The 24,664-nt window shown below is 45.6% G+C and overlaps 1 protein-coding gene across 1 annotated transcript; it reads left to right on the top strand.

The window, feature by feature from the left end:
- The first annotated feature begins 2,338 nt into the window (after positions 1-2,338).
- LOC125554997 (laccase-15-like) lies at positions 2,339-24,424 on the top strand. Its single transcript, XM_048718328.2, has 6 exons — positions 2,339-2,434; positions 2,628-2,779; positions 22,438-22,685; positions 22,759-22,878; positions 23,220-24,131; positions 24,264-24,424. Exons 1-6 carry the CDS (start codon positions 2,342-2,344, stop codon positions 24,422-24,424), a joined length of 1,686 nt encoding a protein of 561 aa, XP_048574285.2. The 5' UTR covers positions 2,339-2,341.
- Positions 24,425-24,664: the final 240 nt, after the last annotated feature.

Raw genomic sequence — 24,664 nt, 5'->3', positions numbered from 1 at the left:
CGGTGGATGGGGTCGAGACCCGACGGTGGCAGCGCCCACCGGCGACCAGCCGGCGAGGCGGCAGGGCCGGGCAACGAGGAGGTGGGGAGCGGGGCGACGGGGCTCGGGGGCGCTGCTCGCGGGCGCGCGCGGACTTCGTGGGAACAGCGCGGGGAGGGATGGATAAGATGCATGGGCCATCATGGGAGAAGTTGCTATATGTGCGTGTGTGTTGTGCGTGACGAGGCAGGAGCCGGCCGAAGTGTCGGCCGGTGCGCCGGATCTAAACATTACCCATTTAAGATTGTACCAGAACTCAGCAAACACATTAAAAAAAAATCTTCGCCGAGTGCAAAAAAGAAAAACATGTACTCCAATGATATGGTGTCAAAAGCTTTGCCAGTGTCACACTCAGACATCAGGGCAAGGCTTCATCGACTGTTACACTTATAGCATAAATAAAAAATCAATGACACTGTTGTGGCCGTGGTGGCAATATCCCGGCCGGCTGATCTGAGCTGCTCGCCTCGCCAGTTGCAACATCCCGGCCGGCTAGTTGAGTTGCACGCCCCGTGGGTCCAGCTGCCCTCCCCGTCATCGCAACTGTGCGTTGTAACAGTAGGCATCACGGGTTGCAACGCACCCGCTGTGGTTGCAACGCCACCGCTATGGTCATAGCATCTTGCTAGCTGGTTCTAACCCCGTGTGCCATCTCCTTCGTAGCATACTTGCGCATTGGTTCTAACCACTTGTCCCGCCGTGGTTGCAACATCCCGGCTGCAACATCGACTCAGCTGGATCTGGTTGTGCACCCTGCCGGTTGCAGTATCCCGGCGGGTTGGCCCCAGTCGCGAGCCTCGCCACTCGGTGCACACCAAAACTGTGCTGCACAAACGAACGTGATGGGAGTGTGAGCGCCGTCGTGTGCGAGAGAGATAGAGAAGGGGGACAGGAACCTGTAGTGGAGGTCACCTCGCGGTTGGATAAGGGTGGGGCGGTGGTTGCCCGGCGTAATGGCCAAGATGGGCAAAGGGGAGCACGGTCGCATGCGAGATATGGAGGAAGGGAGAGACTAGAGATAAACCTATGAAGGAGGTCGCCTCATGATTGGATATAGGCTGGGGTGCTGCCGCTTTCGGGCGTGGGTCCAACAGGACACGTGTTGCGTGCGCGCGACCGACTTGGAGCTGAGATCGGCAAGCCTATTTCCAACCTTTACTTCATTATTTTTGTAGGTTCAAACCTTTACCTTCAAGTTTTGAATTATTTTTTAAGATAATTTATCACATACGCCATGTGGTAGGAAGAACTTCATGTTTCTTGAATACTTTGGTCATAATGAAACACGCCTATCCATAACAGTATAGCAGTGTATATGGGCTCCCTTAATTTCGTAAAAGCATCCACAACGGAACCCTAAATTTCTCCCTATACGTCTAGATGGAAAGCCCAAATAGTGTTTGGATAGGTGAAAGAAAAGAAAACATCCAGCCGGATCTCTCAAATTATCCTCATATATGTCTGGGTTGTTTACAAAATATTCATATTCAGCCCATATGTGAAGAGGATATGAGCGCGATTGGCATTTTCGGGCAATCCGCCAAATCGTATTTGGCCCATCCGAAGCACTTCCCCTCTTTATTTTTTCTTTCTTTTTCATTTTCATCAATCATATGCATGAGACCCCACATATAAGAGGGAATAAAGGATGGTTGTGTCCAGAAACAAATGACAGCTTAAAGTGGACACGTGACGTATAGGGTTTCAAATTCCGAATCCACCCGGTGCCAAGCATCTCCTACACGCATCACAAGACACATCACGTGGCATGGTCACTCTCATCACCAAGCAAGAACCAAGGGCCCCACCCCCTGCCCGCCACGTGTAAGGCTGGTTCTAATGAGGAGTAACTTAGACTAGTAACATGCATACTAGCCTATGTTACTGTCTCTATAGTGGAAAGTAACATATATATGTGCTATCACGCGACATTTCATTTGTTAGGTCATATGCTTATCTTGTCTTGCTATGTGTGATGTTATCCATAATGTGAGTAACATATTATGTTACCACATGCCTCTCTTTTCTTATTAATTACTTATCATATCATCTATTTTATAAGATATATGTGATGTTATTATTTATGTTACTCTAAGCGAGAGAATGGGCGAGACTGTGCTACTTACGTGGTAACGAGGGACTGCGAGAACCATTTCTGGAGACCGCTGACGGATCTGAACGGTACTCAACTACCATTTCCCCAACTCTTCTTCTTCCTTCCAGTTCCCCTTACTACTCAGAAATCCTCGCCTTGCTGCTCTGCAGTCCCAAGACTGCATTGGCTGCTTCCTCGCTGGCAGCCATGGGCACCGTCGGCGTTGCCTTGTTCCTCCCCGTGGCTCTAGCAGCGACCGCGGGCGGTGGCGATGCTGTGATCGTGGAGCACACGTTCGTCGTAAGCGTCCCTGGCTAGCTCCCTCCCTTGTCTTCTACCCCCTCCGTCTCATAATATAAGAACATTTTTGACATTAGTATCAAAAATGTTCTTATATTATGGGACGGAGGGAGTAAAAAATTGCTTGTTTAGTTGTTGAACTAGAAACAGGAGGTCTGTTCTTATGATTTGCTGGAATATAATGTATATGTAGGTGAGCCAGATTAAGCTGCGTCGCCTGTGCAACGACACGCTAGTCACCGTGGTCAACGGCCAACTCCCCGGTCCAGCAATTGAGGTCACGGAAGGAGATTCACTGGTTGTTCATGTCATCAACAAGTCGCCCTCTGGGTTAACTATTCATTGGTAATTAATTAGTACCTAATTTTGTGTAGCACTAGTTTATATGCCCTACTTACTTGTTCTATGCATTATGCACGTTGTCCTGCCTGCTACGCTTCAGCTGAGCAAATGATCACAGTATTCTTTGGGAGAGAGAGAGAGAGAGAGCGAGAGTTCTCCTTGGCTCAGAATTTCCTAGTATGAACTTATTTTACCAGCAACAACCTATACTTCCTTCGTTCGAAAATACTTGTCCCAAAAATGTTGTATCTAGACTTAATTTAGTGATAGATACATCCATTTTATTCATTTCTAGGACAAGTATTTCTGGACAAAGGAAGTATAAATGTGCGTGAGAGCTCAGATAACCAAAACACTAAGCAAAGATCGTTACACCATTATAACAGACAAACATGGAAATTTTGAGTCATATTTATATGAGGAAAATACATTAGTGGTACATCAGGTTGCACGCAATGACCACTTTGGTGCCTAAAGTAGAAAATACCTGAAACTGGTGCTCAAACATGTCTCCTGATGCACATACGGTGCAAATTCTGTTTGTAGACATAGACCATGCCTGCGTGGCATGTCAGCATGGCACCAGGCCCCTATCAGTCACTGAAGCATCACATTTTTGTGAAAACCCCCTAAATCAGTACTAAATTTGGTAAAAAAAATAACTAGATGATTCCTTCGAAAAAAACCTGAGTGGGCATCAAACCAACAACATCCTACACTACTTCCTACCGCACCAGCCACTAGGCTAGAAAACATTTTGTCTCCATCAAGGATATGCAATACTTACTTACTTAGGGCCTGTTCAGATGTCCTCCAGCTTTACTGGATCCGGTAATATCGCTTATATTTCCCGATGGCAGCTTCTTCCATGGATTGTGATCGACGCTTGCTCTAGTTTCTCGTACGCGCAAGCAGGCCAACCTACCTCGACGGGCTGAGCCCAGCCGGCTCAACAGTTAAGGTGGCCTTAGGCCCGGCCGGACACACAGGAGTAGAGTGGTTGGGCTTGGCTCGGTTTAGAGGGAAATGTAGCGGTGTCTCCGCGTAGCCTCATCTAGAGAATATAAGGTGTTGGGAGAGGGGGAGAGAAGGCAGCGAACCGGTATGCAGCCCTCGAGTTACTTGGCAGTGGCATTACTTTGTAATTTAGGCCAACTTCTGATTTCCATTTTCCTGAATTGCCAGATGTTGGGGAACGTAGCAGAATTTTAAAATTTTCTACGCATCACCAAGATCAATCTATGGAGTCAACTAGCAATGAGGGCGAGAGGAGTGCATCTACATACCCTTGTAGATCGCGCGCGGAAGCATTCAAGAGAACGGGGTTGATGGAGTCGTACTCGACGTGATCCAAATGACCGATGACCTAGTGCCGAACGGACGGCACCTCCGCGTTCAACACACGTACGGTTGGGAAGACGTCTCCTCCAACTTGATCCAGCAAGGGGGAAGGAGAGGTTGATGAAGATCCAGCAGCACGACGGCGTGGTGGTGGATGCAGCAGGATCCCGGCAGGGCTTCGCCAAGCGCAAGCGGGGAGGAGAGGTGTTACGGAGGGAGAGGGAGGCGCCAAGAGCAAGGGGTGCAGCTGCCCTCCCTCCCCCCTCTTTATATAGGGGCCCTGGGGGGCGCCGGCCCTAGGAGATGGATCTCCAAGGGGGGCGGTGGCCAAGGGGTGGCTCCCCCCCCCCCCAAGCCAAGTGGGGGGCGCCCCCACCCCTAGGGTTTCCCAACCCTAGGCGCAGGGGAGGCCCAAGGGGGGGCGCACCAGCCCACTAGGGGCTGGTTCCCCTCCCACTTCAGCCCATGGGGTCCTCCGGGATAGGTGGCCCCACACGATGGACCCCCGGACCCTTTCGGTGGTCCCGGTACAATACCGGCGACCCCCGAAACCTTCCCGGTGGCCGAAACTGGACTTCCTATATATAAATCTTTACCTCCGACCATTCCGGAACTCCTAGTGACGTCCGGGATCTCATCCGGGACTCCAAACAACTTTCGGGTTACTGCATACTAATATCTCTACAACCCTAGCGTCACCGAACCTTAAGTGTGTAGACCCTACGGGTTCGGGAGACATGCAGACATGACCGAGACGCCTCTCTAGTCAATAACCAACAGCGGGATCTGGATACCCATGTTGGCTCCCACATGCTCCACGATGATCTCATCGGATAAACCACGATGTCGAGAATTCAATCAATCCGTATACAATTCCCTTTGTCAGTCGGTACGTTACTTGCCCGAGACTCGATCGTCGGTATCCCAATACCTCGTTCAATCTCGTTACCGGCAAGTCACTTTACTCGTACCGTAATGCATGATCCCGTGATCAACCACTTGGTCACACTGAGATTATTATGATGATGCATTACCGAGTGGGCCCAGAGATACCTCTCCGTCATGCGGAGTGACAAATCCCAGTCTCGATTCGTGCCAACCCAACAGACACTTTCGGAGATACCTGTAGTGTACCTTTATAGTCACCCAGTTACGTTGTGACGTTTGGCACACCCAAAGCACTCCTACGGTATCCGAGAGTTGCACAATCTCATGGTCTAAGGAATGATACTTGACATTCGGAAAAAGCTACAGCAAACGAACTACACGATCTTTGAGCTATGCTTAGGGTTGGGTCTTGTCCATCACATCATTCTCCTAATGATGTGATCCCGTTATCAATGACATCAAAAGTCCATAGTCAGGAAACCATGACTATCTTTTGATCAACGAGCTAGTCAACTAGAGGCTCACTAGGGACGTGTTGTGGTCTATGTATTCACACATGCATTACGATTTCCGGATAACACAATTATAGCATGAATAATAGACAATTATCATAAACAAAGAAATATAATAATAACCATTTTATTATTGCCTCTAGGGCATATTTCCAACAGTCTCCCACTTGCACTAGAGTCAATAGTCTAGTTACATTGTGATGAATTGAACACCCATGCAGTTCTGGTGTTCATCATGTTTTGCTCTAGGGAGAGGTTTAGTCAACGGATCTGCCACATTCAGGTCCGTATGTACTTTACAAATCCCTATGTCTCCATTTTGAACACTTTCACGAATGGAGTTGAAGCGACGCTTGATATGCCTGGTCTTCCTGTGAAACCTGGGCTCCTTGGCAAGGGCAATGGCTCCAGTGTTGTCACAGAAGAGGGTCATCAGGCCCGACGCATTGGGTATGACTCCTAGGTCAGTAATGAACTCCTTCACCCAGACTGCTTCTTGTGCTGCCTCCGAGGCTGCCATGTACTCCGTTTCACATGTAGATCCCGCCACAATGCTTTGCTTGCAACTGCACCAGCTTACTGCCCCACCATTCAAAATATACATGTAGCCGGTTTGTGACTTAGAGTCATCCAGATCTGTGTCGAAGCTAGTATCGACGTAACCCTTTACAACAAGCTCTTCGTCACCTCCATAAACGAGAAATATATCCTTAATCCTTTTCAGGTACTTCAGGATATTCTTGACCGCTGTCCAGTGTTCCATGTCGGGATTACTTTGGTACCTTCCTACCAAACTTACGACAAGGTTTACATCAGGTCTGGTACACAGCATAGCATACATGATAGACCCTACGGCCGAGGCATAGGGGACGACACTCATCTTTTCTCTATCTTCTGCCGTGGTTGGGCATTGAGCCGTGCTCAATCTCGTACCTTGCAATACAGGCAAGAACCCCTTCTTTGACTGATCCATTTTGAACTTCTTCAATATCTTGTCAAGGTACGTACTCTGTGAAAGACCAATGAGGCATCTCGATCTATCTTTATAGATCTTGATGCCTAATATATAAGCAGCTTCTCCAAGATCCTTCATTGAAAATCACTTGTTCAAGTAGGCCTTTATGCTTTCCAAGAATTCTATATCATTTCCCATCAACAGTATGTCATCCACATACAATATGAGAAATACTACAGAGCTCCCACTCACTTTCTTGTAAATGCAGGCTTCTTCATAAGTCTGCGTAAACCCAAATGCTTTGATCATCTCATCAAAACGAATGTTCCAACTCCGAGATGCTTGCACCAGCCCATAAATCGAGCGTTGGAGCTTGCACACCTTGTCAGCATTCTTAGGATCGACAAAACCTTCCGGCTGCATCATATACAATTCTTCCTTAAGGAAACCATTAAGGAATGCCGTTTTGACGTCCATTTGCCATATCTCATAATCATAGAATGCGGCAATTGCTAACATGATTCGAACGGACTTCAGCTTCGCTACAGGTGAGAAAGTCTCATCGTAGTCAACCCCTTGAACTTGTCAATAACCCTTAGCGGCAAGCCGAGCTTTATAGATGGTCACATTGCCATCCGCGTTTGTCTTCTTCTTAAAGATCCATTTATTTTCTATGGCTCGCCATTCATCGGGCAAGTCAGTCAAAGTCCATACTTTGTTTTCGTACATGGATCCTATCTCGGATTTCATGGCTTCCAGCCATTTGTCGGAATTCGGGCCCGCCATCGCTTCTTCATAGTTCGAAGGTTCACCGTTGTCTAACAACATGATTTCCAAGACAGGGTTGCCGTACCACTCTGGTGTGGAACGTGTCCTCGTGGACCTACAAAGTTCAGTAGCAACTTGATCTGAAGTTTCATGATCATCATCATCAACTTCCTCTCTAGTCGGTGCTGGCACCTCAGGAACATTTTCTTGAGCTGCGTCACTTACCGGTTCAAGAGGTAATACTTCATCAAGTTCTACTTTCCTCCCACTTATTTCTTTCGAGAGAAACTCTTTCTCTAGAAAGGACCCATTCTTGGCAACAAAGATCTTGCCTTCAGATCTGAGGTAGAAGGTATACCCAATAGTTTCTTTAGGGTATCCTATGAAGACGCATTTTTTCGATTTGGGTTCGAGCTTTTCAGGTTGAAGTTTCTTGACATAAGCATCGCATCCCCAAACTTTTAGAAACGACAGCTTAGGTTTCTTCCCAAACCATAATTCATACGGTGTCGTCTCAATGGATTTCGACGGAGCCCTATTTAAAGTGAATGCGGCAGTCTCTAAAGCATAGCTCCAAAATGACAGCGGTAGATCGGTAAGAGACATCATAGATCACACCATATCCAATAGAGTGCGATTACGACGTTCGGACACACCATTACGCTGAGGTGTTCCAGGCGGCGTGAGTTGTGAAACTATTCCACATTTTCTTAAGTGTGTGCCAAATTCGTGACTCAAGTATTCTCCCCCATGATCTGATCGTAAGAACTTGATTTTCCTGTCACGTTGATTCTCAACCTCACTCTGAAATTCCTTAAACTTTTCAAAGGTCTCAGACTTGTGTTTCATTAAGTAGACATACCCATATCTACTCAAGTCATCAGTGAGGGTGAGAACATAACGATAGCCACCGCGAGCCTCAACACTCATTGGACCGCACACATCAGTATGTATGATTTCCAATAAGTTGGTTGCTCGCTCCATTGTTCCCGAGAACGGAGTCTTGGTCATTTTACCCATGAGGCATGGTTCGCACGTGTCAAATGATTCGTAATCAAGAGACTCCAAAAGTCCATCTGCATGGAGCTTCTTCATGCGTTTGACACCTATGTGATCAAGGCGGTAGTGCCACAAGTATGTGGGACTATCATTATCAACTTTACATCTTTTGGTATTCACACTATGAATATGTGTAACATTACGCTCGAGATTCATTAAGAATAAACCATTCACCAACGGAGCATGACCATAAAACATATCTCTCATATAAATAGAACAACCATTATTCTCGAATTTAAATGAGTAGCCATCTCAAATTAAACGAGATCCTGATACAATGTTCATGCTCAAAGCTGGCACTAAATAACAATTATTGAGGTTTAAAACTAATCACGTGGGTAAATGTAGAGGCAGCGTGCCGACGGCGATAACATCGACCTTGGAACCATTCCCGACGCGCATCCTCACCTCGTCCTTCGCCAGTCTCCGCTTATTCTGCAGCTCCTGCTTTGAGTTACAAATGTGAGCAACCGCACCGGTATCAAATACTCAGGAGCTACTACGAGTACTGGTAAGGTACACATCAATTACATGTATATCACATATACCTTTAGTGTTGCCGGCCTTCTTGTCCGCTAAGTATTTGGGGCAGTTCCGCTTCCAGTGACCAATTCCCTTGCAATAAACACTCAGTCTCAGGCTTGGGTCCATTCTTTGGCTTCTTCCCGGCAGCTTGCTTACCGGGCGCGGCAACTCCCTTGCCGTCCTTCTTGAAGTTCTTCTTACCCTTGCCTTTCTTGAACTTAGTGGTTTTATTCACCATCTTTTTGATTTCCACCTGTGCTGATTTCAGCATTGAATATGCCTCAGGAATGGTCTTTTCCATCCCCTGCATATTGAAGTTCATCACAAAGCTCTTGTAGCTTGGTGGAAGCGACTGAAGGATTCTGTCAATGACCGCGTCATCCGGGAGATTAACTCCCAGCTGAGTCAAGCGGTTATGCAACCCAGACATTTTGAGTATGTGCTCACTGACAGAACTATTTTCCTCCATCTTACAGCTGAAGAACTTGTCGGAGACTTCATATCTCTCGACCCGGGCATGAGCTTGGAAAACCATTTTTAGCTCTTCGAACATCTCATATGCTCCATGTCTCTCAAAACGCTTTTGGAGCCCCGGTTCTAAGTTGTAAAGCATGCCGCACTGAACGAGGGAGTAATCATCAGCACGTGATTGCCAAGCGTTCATAACATCTTGGTTCTCTGGGATGGGTGTGTCACCTAGCGGTGCTTCTAGAACATAATCTTTCTTGGCAGCTATGAGGATGATCCTCAGGTTCCGGACCCAGTCCGTATAGTTGCTGCCATCATCTTTCAGCTTGGTTTTCTCTAGGAACGCGTTGAAGTTGAGGACAACGTGGGCCATTTGATCTACAAGACATATTGTAAAGATTTTAGACTAACTTCATGATAATTAAGTTCATCTAATCAAATTACGTAATGAACTCCCACTCAGATAGACATCCCTCCCGTCATCTAAGTGAAACATGATCCGAGTTGACTAGGCCGTGTCCGATCATCACGTGAGACGGACTAGTCAACATCGGTGAACATCTTCATGTTGATCGTATCTTCTATACGACTCATGCTCGACCTTTCGGTCTTCCATGTTCCGAGGCCATGTCTGTACATGCTAGGCTCGTCAATCAACCTAAGTGTATTGCGTGTATAAATCTGGCTTACACCCGTTGTATTCGAACGTTAGAATCTATCACACCCGATCATCACGTGGTGCTTCGAAACAACGAACCTTCGCAACGGTGCACAGTTAGGGGAACACTTTCTTGAAATTATTACGAGGGATCATCTTATTTAAGCTACCGTCGTTCTAAGCAAATAAGATGTAAAACATGATAAACATCACATGCAATCAAATAGTGACATGATATGGCCAATATCATTTGCTCCTTTTGATCTCCATCTTCGGGGCTCCATGATCATCGTTGTCACCTGCATGACACCATGATCTCCATCATCATGATCTCCACCATCGTGTCTTCTTGAAGTTGTCTCTTCATCTATTACTTCTACTACTATGGCTAACGGTTTAGAAATAAAGTAAAGTAATTACATGACATTATATGTTGACACGCAGGTCACAAATAAATTAAGACAACTCCTATGGCTCCTGCCGGTTGTCATACTCATCGACATGCAAGTCGTGATTCCTATTACAAGAACATGATCTGTTGGAAATATGCCCTAGAGGCAATAATAAATAAGTTATTATTATATTTCCTTGTTCATGATAATCGTTTATTATCCATGCTATAATTGTATTGATAGGAAACTCAGATACATGTGTGGATACATAGACAACAACATGTCCCTAGTAAGCCTCTAGTTGACTAGCTCGTTGATCAATAGATGGTTACGGTTTCCTGACCATGGACATTGGATGTCGTTGATAACGGGATCACATCATTAGGAGAATGATGTGATGGACAAGACCCAATCCTAAGCATAGCACTAGATCGTGTAGTTCATATGCTAAAGCTTTTCTAATGTCAAGTATCATTTCCTTAGACCATGAGATTGTGCAACTCCCGGATACCGTAGGAGTGCTTTGGGTGTACCAAACGTCACAACGTAACTGGGTGGCTATAAAGGTGCACTACGGGTATCTCCGAAAGTGTCTGTTGGGTTGGCACGAATCGAGACTGGGATTTGTCACTCCGTGTGACGGAGAGGTATCTCTGGGCCCACTCGGTAGGACATCATCATAATGTGCACAATGTGATCAAGGAGTTGATCACGGGATGATGTGTTACGGAACGAGTAAAGAGACTTGCCGGTAACGAGATTGAACAAGGTATCGGGATACCGACGATCGAATCTCGGGCAAGTATCGTACCGATAGACAAAGGGAATTGTATACGGGATTGATTGAATCCTTGACATCGTGGTTCATCCGATGAGATCATCGTGGAACATGTGGGAGCCAACATGGGTATCCAGATCCCGCTGTTGGTTATTGACCGGAGAACGTCTCGGTCATGTCTGCATGGTTCCCGAACCCGTAGGGTCTACACACTTAAGGTTCGATGACGCTAGGGTTATAAAGGAAGCTTGTATGTGGTTACCGAATGTTGTTCGGAGTCCCGGATGAGATCCCGGACGTCACGAGGAGTTCCGGAATGGTCCGGAGGTAAAGATTGATATATTGGACAAAGGGTTTTGGAGTTCGGGAGTGTTCCGGAGGTACCGGGTGATGACCAGCATGACCGAAAGGTGTTTCGGGAGCCCCGGCAAGTGTTGGGGGGCTTCATGGGCCAAGGGAAGGGGGCAAACCAGCCCACTAAGGGGTTGTGCGCCCCCCTCACCTAATCCCACGTGACCAGGGGGTTTGGGGCGCCCCATCTAGGGTTCCCACCTCCTGGCTTGGGGGCCAAGTCACCCAAAGGGGAGATCCCATCTGCCCTGGCCGCCGCCCCCCTAGGGGAAACCCTAGGGCGCCTCCCCTCCCCCTTGCCCCTATATATAGTGGAGGTTTTGGGGCTGCACATGACACAAGATGAGTTCCTCTCCTCTATATGACGCAGCCCTGCATCTCTCCTTCCTCCTCTCCCGCGGTGCTTGGCGAAGCCCTGCAGGATAGCCACGCTCCTCCATCACCACCACGCCGTTGTGCTGCTGCTGGATGGAGACTTCCTCAACCTCTCCCTCTCTCCTTGCTGGATCAAGGTATGGGAGATGTCACCGGGCTGTACGTGTGTTGAATACGGAGGTGCCGTCCGTTCGGCACTAGGATCATCGGTGATTTGAATCACGACGAGTACGACTCCTTCAACCCCGTTCTCTTGAACGCTTCCGCGCGCGATCTACAAGGGTATGTAGATCCACTCCTCCCTCGTTGCTAGATGACTCCATAGATTGATCTTGGTGACACGTAGGAAAATTTTGAATTTCTGCTACGTTCCCCAACAGTGGCATCATGAGCTAGGTCTATTGCGTAGTTACTATGCACGAATAGAACACAAAGTAGTTGTGGGCGTCGATATTGTCAATTATCTTGCCGTTACTAGTACAATCTTGATTCGGCGGCATTGTGGGATGAAGCGGCCCGGACCAACCTTACACGTACGCTTACATGAGACCGGTTCCACCGACTGACATGCACTAATTGCATAAGGTGGCTGGCGGGTGTCTGTCTCTCCCACTTTAGTCGGATCGGATTCGATGAAAAGGGTCCTTATGAAGGGTAAATAGCAATTGGCATATCACGTTGTGGTTTTGCGTAGGTAAGAAACGTTCTTGCTAGAAACCCATAGCAGCCACGTAAAACATGCAAACAACAATTAGAGGACGTCTAACTTGTTTTTGCAGGGTATGCTATGTGATGTGATATGGCCAAAGGATGTGATGAATGATATATGTGATGTATGAGATGATCATGTTCTTGTAATAGGAATCACGACTTGCATGTCGATGAGTATGACAACCGGCAGGAGCCATAGGAGTTGTCTTAATTTATTTATGACCTGCGTGTCAACATAAACGTCATGTAATTACTTTACTTTATTGCTAAAGCGTTAGCCATAGTACTAGAAGTAACAGATGACGTGACAACTTCAAGAAGACACGATGATGGAGATCATGATGATGGAGATCATGGTGTCATGCCGGTGACGATGATGATCATGGAGCCCCGAAGATGGAGATCAAAAGGAGCAATATGATATTGGCCATATCATGTCACTATTTGATTGCATGTGATGTTTATCATGTTTATACATCTTATTTGCTTAGAACGACGGTAGTAAATAAGATGATCCCTCATAATAATTTCAAGAAAGTGTTCCCCCTAACTGTGCACCGTTGCGACAGTTCGTTCGTTTCTAAGCACCACGTGATGATCGGGTGTGATAGATTCCAACGTTCACATACAACGGGTGTAAGACAGATTTACACATGCAAACACTTAGGTTGAGTTGATGAGCCTAGCATGTACAGACATGGCCTCGGAACATAGAAGACCGAAAGGTCGAGCATGAGTCGTATAGAAGATACGATCAACATGAAGATGTTCACCGAGGTTGACTAGTCTGTCTCACGTGATGATCGGACACGGCCTAGTTGACTCAGATCATGTAATCACTTAGATGACTAGAGGGATGTCTATCTGAGTGGGAGTTCATAAGATGAACTTAATTATCCTGAACATAGTCAAAAGGTCTTCGCAAATTATGTCGTAGCTCGCGCTTCAGTTCTACTGTTTAGATATGTTCCTAGAGAAAATTTAGTTGAAAGTTGATAGTAGCAATTATGCGGACTAGGTCCGTAAACTGAGGATAGTCCTCATATGCAGACAGTAGAAGGCTTATGTCTTTAATGCACAGCTCAGTGTGCTGAACCTCGAACGTCGTCTGTGGATGTTTCGAACATCTGACATACACATTTTGATAACTACGTGATAGTTCAGTTAAACGGTTTAGAGTTGAGGCACCGAAGACGGTTTTGAAACGTCGCGAAACCTATGAGATGTTTTGAGGGCTGAAATTGGAATTTCAGGCTCGTGCCCACGTCAAGAGGTATAAGACCTCCGACGATTTTCTTAGCCTGCAAACTTAGGAGAAAAGCTCAATTGTTGAGCTTGTGCTCAGATTGTCTGAGTACAACAATCATTTGAATCGAGTGGGAGTTGATCTTCCAGATGAGATAGTGATGTTTCTCCGAAGTCATTACCACCAAGCTGCTAGAGCTTCGTGATGAACTATAATATATCAGGGACATATATGATGATCCTTGAGACATTCACGATGTTTGACACCACAAAAGTAGAAATCAAGAAGGAGCATCAATTGTTGATGGTTGGTGAAACCACTAGTTTCAAGAAGGGCAAGGGCAAGAAGGGATACTTCATGAAACAGCAAATCAGCTGCTGCTCTAATGAAGAAACCCAAAGTTGAACCCAAACCCGAGACTAAGTGCTTCTGTAATAAGGGGAACAACCACTGGAGCAGAATTACCCTAGATACTTGGTAGATTAGAAGGCTGGCAAGGTCGATAGAAGTATATTGGATATACATTGTGTTGATGTGTACTTTACTAGTACTCCTAGTAGCACCAGGGTATTAGATACCGGTTCGGTTGCTAAGTGTTAGTAACTCGAAACAAAAGGCTACGGAATAAACGGAGACTAGCTAAAGGTGAGATGACGATATGTGTTGGAAGTATTTCCAAGGTTGATCAAATATCGTACGCTCCCTCTACCATCGAGATTGGTGTTTGCGTTGAGCATAGACATGATTGGATTATGTCTATCGCAATACGGTTATTCATTTAAGGAGAATAATGGTTACTCTGTTTATTTGAATAATACCTTCAATGGTCTTACACCTAAAATAAATGGTTTATTGAATCTCGATCGTAGTGATACACATGTTCATGCCAAAAGATATAAGATAGTAATGATAGTACCACCTACTTGTGGCAATGCCACGTAAGTCATATCGGTATAAAATGCATGAAGAAGCTCCATGTTGATGGATCTTTGGGCTCACTCGTTTTTGAAAGGATTGAGACATGCGAACCGTGTTTGTTGGTAGATATGCATGAAGAAACTCTATACAGATGGATTGTTTGGACTCACTTGATTTTTGAATCACTTGAGACATGCAAATCATACCACATGGGCAAGATGACTGAAAGCCTCGTTTTCAGTAAAATGGAACTAGAAAGCAACTTGTTGGAAGTAATACATTTTGATGTGTGCAGTCCAATGAGTGCTGAGGCATGTAGTGGATATCGTTATGTTCTTACTTCACAGATGATTTGAGTAGATGTTGAGTATATTTACTTGATGAATCACGAGTCTGAATTATTGAAAGGTTCAAGTAATTTCAGTGTGAAGTTGAAAGATCGTCGTGACAAGAGGATAAAAGATCTATGATATGATCATAGAGATGAATATCTGAATTACGAGTTTGGCACATAATTAAGACATTGTGGAAATTGTTTCACAACTAATACAGCCTGGAACACCATAGTGTGATGGTGTGTCCGAACATCATAACTGCACCCTATTGGATATGATGCATACCATGATGTCTCTTATCGAATTACCACGATAGTTTATGGGTTAGGCATTAGAGACAACCACATTCACTTTAAATAGGGCACCACGTAATTCCGATGAGATGACATCGTATGAACTATGGTTTAGAGAAACCTAAGCTGTCATTTCTTAAAAGTTTGGGGCTGCGACGCTTATGTGAAAAAGTTTTAGGCTGATAGGCTCGAACCCAAAGCAGATAAATGCATCTTCATAGGACACCCAAAAACAGTTGGGTATACCTCCTGTCTCAGATCCAAAAGCAATAAGGGATTGTTTCTATAATCGGGTCCTTTCTCGAGGAAAAGTTTCTCTCGAAAGAATTGAGTGGGAGGATGGTGGAGACTTGATAAGGTTGTTGAACCATTTCTTCAACTAGTGTGTGGCAGGGCACAGGAAGTTGTTCCTGTGGCACCTACACCAATTGAAGTGGAAGCTTATGATAGTGATCATGAAACTTCAGATCAAGTCACTAACAAACCTCGTGGGATGACAAGGATGCATACTTCAGAGTGGTACGTAATCCTGTCTTGGAAGTCATGTTGCTAGACAACAATGAACCTACGAGCTATGGAGAAGCGATGGTGGGCCCGGATTCCGATAAATGGCTCGAGGCCATAAAATCTGAGAGAGGATCCATGTATGAAAACAAAGTGTAGACTTTGGCAGAACGGCTCGATGGTCGTAAGGCTGTTGAGTACAGATGGATTTTAAAAGGAAGACGGACAATGATGGTAAGCATCACAATTAAGAAAGCTCGACTTGTCGTTAAGATGTTTTCCGACAAGTTCAAGGAGTTGACTATGATGAGACTTTCTCACTCGTAGCGATGCTAAAGAGTCTGTTGGAATTATATTAGCAATTACTGCATTATTTATGAAATCTTGCAGATAGGATGTCAAAACATTGTTTCCTCGACGATTTTTGAGGAAAGGTTGTACGTGATACAACCGGAAGGTTTTGTCAATCCTGAAAGATGCTAATAAGTATGCAAAGCTCCAGCAATCCTTCTAAGGACTGGAGTGAGCATCTCGGAGTTGGAATGTATGCTTTGATCAAAGATTTTGGGTTTATACAAAGTTTATGAGAAACTTGTATTTCCAAAGAAGTGAGTGGGAGCACTATAGAATTTTTGATGAGTATATGTTGTTGACATATTGTTGATTGGAAATGATGTAGAATTTCTAGAAAGCATGTAGGGTTATTTGAAAGTGTTTTTCAATGGAAAGCCTGGATTAACCTACTTGAACATTGAGCATCAATATCTATAAGGATAGATCAAAACGCTTAATGGTACTTTCAAATGAGCACATACCTTGACATGATCTTGAAGGTGTTCAAGATGGATCAGTCAAAGAAGGAGTTCTTGCCTGAGTTGTAAGGTATGAAGTTAAGACTTAAAGCTCGACCACGGCAGAATAGAGAGAAAGGACGAAGGTCGTCCCCTATGCTTTTGACGTAGGCTCTACAGTATGCTATGCTGTGTACTGCACCTGAAGTGTGCCTAGCCATGAGTCAGTCAAGGGGTACAAGAGTGATCCAAGTATGGATCACAGGACAGCGGTCAAAGTTATCCTTAGTAACTAGTGGACTAAGGAATTTTCTCGATTATGGAGGTGGTAAAAGAGTTCGTCGTAAAGGGTTACGTCGATGCAAGCTTAACACCTATTCGGATAGCTCTGAGTAGAGATACCGGATACGTATAATGGAGCAACAATTTAGAATAGCTCCAAGTAGAACAGTTATTTGAAATAGCTCCAAATATAGCGTAGAGATTTGTGAAGTACATACGGATCTGAATGTTGCAGACCCGTTGACTAAAACCTCTCTCACAAGCAACATGATAAAACCCAGAACTCATTGAGTGTTAATCACATAGTGATGTGAACTAGATTATTGACTCTAGTAAACTCTTTGGATGTTGGTCACATGGCGATGTGATCTGTGAGTGTTAATCACATGGCGATGTGAACTAGATTATTGACTCTAGTGCAAGTGGGAGACTGTTGGAAATATGCCCTAGAGGCAATAATAAATAAGTTATTATTATATTTCCTTGTTCATGATAATCGTTTATTATCCATGATATAATTGTATTGATAGGAAACTCAGATACATGTGTGGCTACATAGACAACACCATGTCCCTAGTAAGCCTCTAGTTGACTAGCTCGTTGATCAATAGATGGTTACGGTTTCCTGACCATGGACATTGGATGTCGTTGATAACGGGATCACATCATTAGGAGAATGATGTGATGGACAAGACCCAATCCTAAGCATAGCACTAGATCGTGTAGTTCATATGCTAAAGCTTTTCTAATGTCAAGTATCATTTCCTTAGACCATGAGATTGTGCAACTCCCGGATACCGTAGGAGTGCTTTGGGTGTACCAAACGTCACAACGTAACTGGGTGGCTATAAAGGTGCACTACGGGTATCTCCGAAAGTGTCTGTTGGGTTGGCACGAATCGAGACTGGGATTTGTCACTCCGTGTGACGGAGAGGTATCTCTGGGCCCACTCGGTAGGACATCATCATAATGTGCACAATGTGATCAAGGAGTTGATCACGGGATGATGTGTTACGGAACGAGTAAAGAGACTTGCCGGTAACGAGATTGAACAAGGTATCGGGATACCGACGATTGAATCTCGGGCAAGTATCGTACCGATAGACAAAGGGAATTGTATACGGAATTGATTAAGTCCTTGACATCGTGGTTCATCCGATGAGATCATCGTGGAACATGTGGGAGCCAACATGGGTATCCAGATCCCGCTGTTGGTTATTGACCAGAGAACGTCTCGGTCATGTCTGCATGGTTCCCGAACCCATAGGGTCTACACACTTAAGTTTCGATGATGCTAGGGTTATAAAGGAAGCTTGTATGTGGTTACCGAATGTTGTTCGGAGTCCTACATGAGATCCCGGACATCACGAGGAGGTCCGGAATGGTCCGGAGGTAAAGATTGATATATTGGACGAAGGGTTTTGGAGTCCGGGAGTGTTCCGGAGGTACCGGGTGATGACCAGCATGACCGAAAGGTGTTTCGGGAGCCCCGACAAGTGTTGGGGGGCTTCATGGGCCAAGGGAAGGGGGCAAACCAGCCCACTAAGGGGTTGTGCGCCCCCCTCACCTAATCCCACGTGACCAGGGGGTTTGGGGCGCCCCATCTAGGGTTCCCACCTCCTGGCTTGGGGGCCAAGTCACCCAAAGGGGAGATCCCATCTGCCCTGGCCGCCGCCCCCCTAGGGGAAACCCTAGGGCGCCTCCCCTCCCCCTTGCCCCTATATAGAGTGGAGGTTTTGGGGCTGCACATGACACAAGATGAGTTCCTCTCCTCTATATGACGCAGCCCTGCATCTCTCCTTCCTCCTCTCCCACGGTGCTTGGCGAAGCCCTGCGGGATAGCCACGCTCCTCCATCACCACCACGCCGTTGTGCTGCTGCTGGATGGAGACTTCCTCAACCTCTCCCTCTCTCCTTGCTGGATCAAGGTATGGGAGATGTCACCAGGCTGTACGTGTGTTGAACACGGAGGTGCCGTCCGTTCGGCACTAGGATCATCGGTGATTTGAATCACGACGAGTACGACTCCTTCAACCCCGTTCTCTTGAACGCTTCCGCGCGCGATCTACAAGGGTATGTAGATCCACTCCTCCCTCGTTGCTAGATGACTCCATAGATTGATCTTGGTGACACGTAGGAAAATTTTGAATTTCTGCTACGTTCCCCAACATGATCATCTCATACATCACATATATCATTCATCACATCCTTTGGCCATATCACATCACAAAACACTTGCTGCAAAAACAAGTTAGACGTCCTCTAATTGTTGTTGCAAGTTTTTACGTGGCTGCTATAGGTTTCTAGCAAGAATGTTTCTTACCTACGCCAAAACCACAACGTGAATTACCAATTTCTATTTACCCTTCATAAGGACCCTATTCATCGAATCCGATCCGACTAAAGTGGGAGAGACAGACACCCGCCAGCCACCTTATGCAACTAGTGCATGTCAGTCGGTGGAACCAGTCTCACGTAAGCGTACGTATAAGGTCGGTCCGGGCCGCTTCATCCCATAATGCCGCCGAATCAAGATAAGACTAGTAACGGCAAGATAATTGGCAATATCGATGCCCACAACTGCTTTGTGTTCTACTCGTGCATAGAAACTACGATAGACCTAGCTCATGATGCCACTGTGGGGAACGTAGCAGAATTTTAAATTTTCTACGCATCACCAAGATCAATCTATGGAGTCATCTAGCAACGAGGGAGAGAGGAGTGCATCTACATACCCTTGTAGATCACGCGCGGAAGCGTTCAAGAGAACGGTGTTGATGGAGTCGTACTCGACGTGATCCAAATCACCGATGACCTAGTGCCGAACGGACGGCACCTCCGCGTTCAACACACGTACGGTTGGGAAGACGTCTCCTTCAACTTGATCCAGCAAGGGGGAAGGAGAGGTTGATGAAGATCCAGCAGCACGACGGCGTGGTGGTGGATGCAGCAGGATCCCGGCAGGGCTTCGCCAAGCGCAAGCGGGGAGGAGAGGTGTTACGGATGGAGAGGGAGGCGCCAAGAGGAAGGGGTGCGGCTGCCCTCCCCCCTCTTTATATAGGGGCCTTGGGGGGCGCCGGCCCTAGGAGATGGATCTCCAAGGGGGGCGCCGGCCAAGGGGTGGCTTCCCCCCCAAGCCAAGTGGGGGGCACCCCCACCCCTAGGGTTTCCCAACCCTAGGCGCAGGGGAGGCCCAAGGGGGGCGCACCAGCCCACCAGGGGCTGGTTCCCCCCCCCACTTCAGCCCATGGGACCCTCCGGGATAGGTGGCCCCACCCGGTGGACCCTCCGGACCCTTCCGGTGGTCCCGGTACAATACCGGCGACCCCTGAAACCTTCCCGATGGCCGAAAATGGACTTCCTATATATAAATATTTACCTCCGGACCATTCCGGAACTCCTCGTGACGTCCGGGATCTCATCTGGGACTCCGAACAACTTTCGGGTTACTGCATACTAATATCTCTACAACCCTAGCGTCACCGAACCTTAAGTGTGTAGACCCTACGGGTTCGGGAGACATGCAGACATGACCGAGACGCCTCTCCGGTCAATAACCAACAGCGGGATCTGGATACCCATGTTGGCTCCCACATGCTCCACGATGATCTCATCGGATGAACCACGATGTCGAGGATTCAATCAATCCGTATACAATTCCCTTTGTCAGTCGGTACGTTACTTGCCCGAGACTCGATCACCGGTATCCCAATACCTCGTTCAATCTCGTTACCGGCAAGTCACTTCACTCGTACCATAATGCATGATCCCGTGATCAACCATTTGGTCACATTGAGCTCATTATGATGATGCATTACCGAGTGGGCCCAGAGATACCTCTCCGTCATGCGGAGTGACAAATCCCAGTCTCGATTCGTGCCAACCCAACAGACACTTTCGGAGATACCTGTAGTGTACCTTTATAGTCACCCAGTTACGTTGTGACGTTTGGCACACCCAAAGCACTCCTACGGTATCCGGGAGTTGCACAATCTCATGGTCTAAGGAATGATACTTGACATTCGGAAAAAGCTACAGCAAACGAACTACACGATCTTTGAGCTATGCTTAGGATTGGGTCTTGTCCATCACATCATTCTCCTAATGATGTGATCCCGTTATCAATGACATCCAATGTCCATAGTAGGAAACCATGACTATCTTTTGATCAACGAGCTAGTCAAAGCTCACTAGGGTGTTGTGGTCTATGTATTCACACATGTATTACGATTTCCGGATAACACAATTATAGCATGAATAATAGACAATTATCATGAACAAAGAAATATAATAATAATCATTTTATTATTGCCTCTAGGGCATATTTCCAACACCAGAAATGCCACTCCAGCTTTATACACGTACGGGGACTCTCCTCCGATTTGGGAAGCTAGCTTCCTTGAGCCGAACTGTTAGGCCCAGCTCCAATGAAGATTTAGCGGATCTACTCCCTCCGTTCCGAATTACTTGTTTTGGATTTGTCTAGATACGGATGTATCTAGACTCATTTTAGTGTTAGATACCTCTGTATCTAGACAAATCTAAGACAAGTAATTTGGAACTGAGGGAGTAGAAGCTAACCAACTACCAAACAGGCCATTAATCACTTATAATGGACCACCCTTGTGGAGCATAAATGGGCCATAGTTAGTGCGGCCCAATTTTGATATGTTAGATATTTTCTCTTTTTAAGAAATTTGTAAAAGCCACTCGAAAAAACACAAATTTGTAAAAATTATGTACATTATTATCATAGTTAGAAAAGAATCAGGCATTCTTTTAGAAAATATTTATATAACTACAATAATATACTTCCTCCGTTCCCAAATACTCCCTCCGTCCGGAATTACTTGTCATCAAAATGGATGGGTCTAGAACTAAAATACATCTAGATACATCCATTTCAATGACAAGTATTTTCGGACGGAGGGAGTACAAGTCTTTTCAGAGATTTCAACAAGTGACTATATTCGGAGCGAAATTAGTGAATCTACACTTCAAAATATGTCTACATAGATCCATATGTTGTAGTCCATTTAAAATGTCTAAAAGGACATATATTTAGGAACGGAGGGAGTATATAATTTCAGGAACTACTATCCGAGCACGCAAGGCTCGTATTTTTTTTCATGTACCACTAGTGTATTTGCCTCTATTCTTATATATGCATGTACAAAAAGTGTCAGATATAGATTTAATTCTTATAGATCTTCACATGGTACATCAGATTATAGCTGTCATGTATTTGAAAACTGTGAGATACTGAACATCAAAAAAAGTAATGGATTTCACTCACCAAATAATCACAACAAATACTACATTATCTACATAATTTTTCTGTTGAGTCAAGTACTCCTTGCGATGGCAAATTTGCGCATGTGTATATGAACCCAGTCATAAGATTAGTATTTTTTGTGTCGTAAGATCGCTATATACTCCTTTAATCTCACTGTAAAAACACACGCAGTTGAGTGTAACGATTAACGAAGCACAATTGATCTATGTATGCAGGCACGGAGTGAAGCAGCAGCTGAATTGCTGGGCTGATGGAGCAGGGATGATAACGCAATGCCCAATCCAACCAAACAAGAATTTCACGTATCGATTCAACGTCAAGGGCCAGGAGGGCACGTTGTGGTGGCATGCTCACGTCGGCTGCCTCCGTGCAACCATTCATGGTGCACTGCTCATCCGGCCAAGATCCGGGCCCAATTCTTACCCATTTCCTAGACCTAACAAAGAGATCCCCATCGTTATAGGTTTGTATGTGCGGATTTATATCGACACAGACTGCTGAGTTAGGCCAATTAAAACTTTCTAAACTGTATGCAGGTGAATGGTTGGGAATGGATCCTATTGAGTTGGAAACGAGAATTCAGAGAAGTATTTTAAGTGATGAGCCCCTTTCAGCTACAATCAATGGAAAGCTTGGGGACGCCAATAACTGTTCAGGTAATTACCATCACTGTTACTCAAGTGTTAAACACAAACTAGGAAAGAATATGTACTATAAAATGGGACTACTATCAGCAAACTGAAAACCCTCTTGCAAATTTACATAGAAACTAAATGGTAGATTTCAAATAGCAGCAATATGAATAGCAGTTTTGATCTGGCATTGATGCATCTAGTTCTATTTAATTTTCGCGACCATATTATAAGAAGATGTTGCTGTTTGTTTTTGTAGACAGGCTGCTAGACAAATTAGCACTCCTTATTCTAGTACAAGCAAACTTATTCATATACAATATGCAATCAAAAGTTCTAATGTAGAATCTTGGTTCAATGTGTAGGGGTCATCGAAGACAACTACATTCTAAATGTCGAGCAGGGCAAGACATATCTCTTACGGATAGTAAACGCTGCGCTCCACTCAGAGTACTACGTGAAAATCGCTGGGCATACCTTCACAGTGGTCGCCGCTGACGCCAATTATGTGAAACCATACAACACAGATACAATTGCAATCGCGCCAGGTGAGACGGTGGACGCTCTGCTAGTTGCCGACGCATCACCTGGCAGGTACTACATTGTGGCCAACAGCAAGTCAATGAAAGTGAAAACAAGAGGGATTGTGCACTACAATCCAAGCAAAAGATATGATGATACTTCAGTAATGGCGCCTGACATGCCCGGTAAAAATGACGCAGTCGCATCCTTCTACTTCCATGGCAACTTGACCAGTCTGCCTCACCCGCTTGCGCACCCAGTGCCAGCAAACGTCGACGAGCAACTGTTCATGGCCATTGACACGACACACATGTGCAGAGAAGGTGGATCAGTCTGTGGTTTGGTGTCCCGTATGAACAACATCTCGTTCCAGCTTCCCTCCAGGACACCATTGCTCAAAGCACACTACTACCACAATGTGAGCAGCAGTTTAAGCACGCTGCAAGAGTTCCCAAGCAGCATACCACCTGGGTTAGTGTACGACGAGGGCCAGACGTCGAAGGCGACGTCCGTGAGGAGGCTGCGGTACAACACCACAGTGGAGATTGTGTTCCGGTGTCCTCCGGTGATGTACAGCTACTCTAACCCTATGCACCTCCACGGACACGACTTCTTTGTTCTCGCACAGGGGCATGGGAAATACGACGCGCAAAAGGATGTGCAGACATACAATTTGGTGGATCCACCCGTGAGGAACACAATCCTTGTCCCGGTAGTGGGGTGGACTGCTATCCGATTCGTGGCAAGTAATCCTGGTACGTGCTAATGTATATGTTGCATTGCATATGTACCGCAAACCCATTAATACCTAATATGAAATCTATCTAGTTATACATGAAAGTTTATATATAATGCGGATTGCAACTGAAAATTTGACATTCAAACAGGGGTGTGGTTCTTGCATTGCCATTATGAAAAGCACGCATCATCAGGCATGGCAATGGCATTCATGGTGGAGAACGGGCCGACATTGGACTGGACTCTTCCACCACCTCCAAGCGATTATCCAAGCTGTGATGACCAAAACAGTGGTCTGGCATTTGACTAATGCAAATTGGTGAACTTAAAGTTTGAACAAATTATATCAGCTTTGTGTGATGATATGGTTAATAAATATTTCATTATGAAAATAAATGTTTTGTTAGCAATAATCACGACGTGCATGTATTATAGGAGCTATCCGAGTCGAACCAGAAGTCTTCACCGAATAGGACTCTTAGTTATCTAGCTTTACGCCTATGTATGCATGTGTACCCCTTACTTATGATACCAACACCATGATATCAAT

This window comes from Triticum urartu, chromosome 4A (assembly GCF_056163025.1).
Source record: "Triticum urartu cultivar PI428250 chromosome 4A, HENAU_Tu73, whole genome shotgun sequence".
NCBI classification, from domain to species: Eukaryota; Viridiplantae; Streptophyta; class Magnoliopsida; order Poales; family Poaceae; genus Triticum; species Triticum urartu.
Note: the sequence above shows the minus strand (reverse complement) of the source record. Positions and strands in the feature narration are given on the sequence as shown.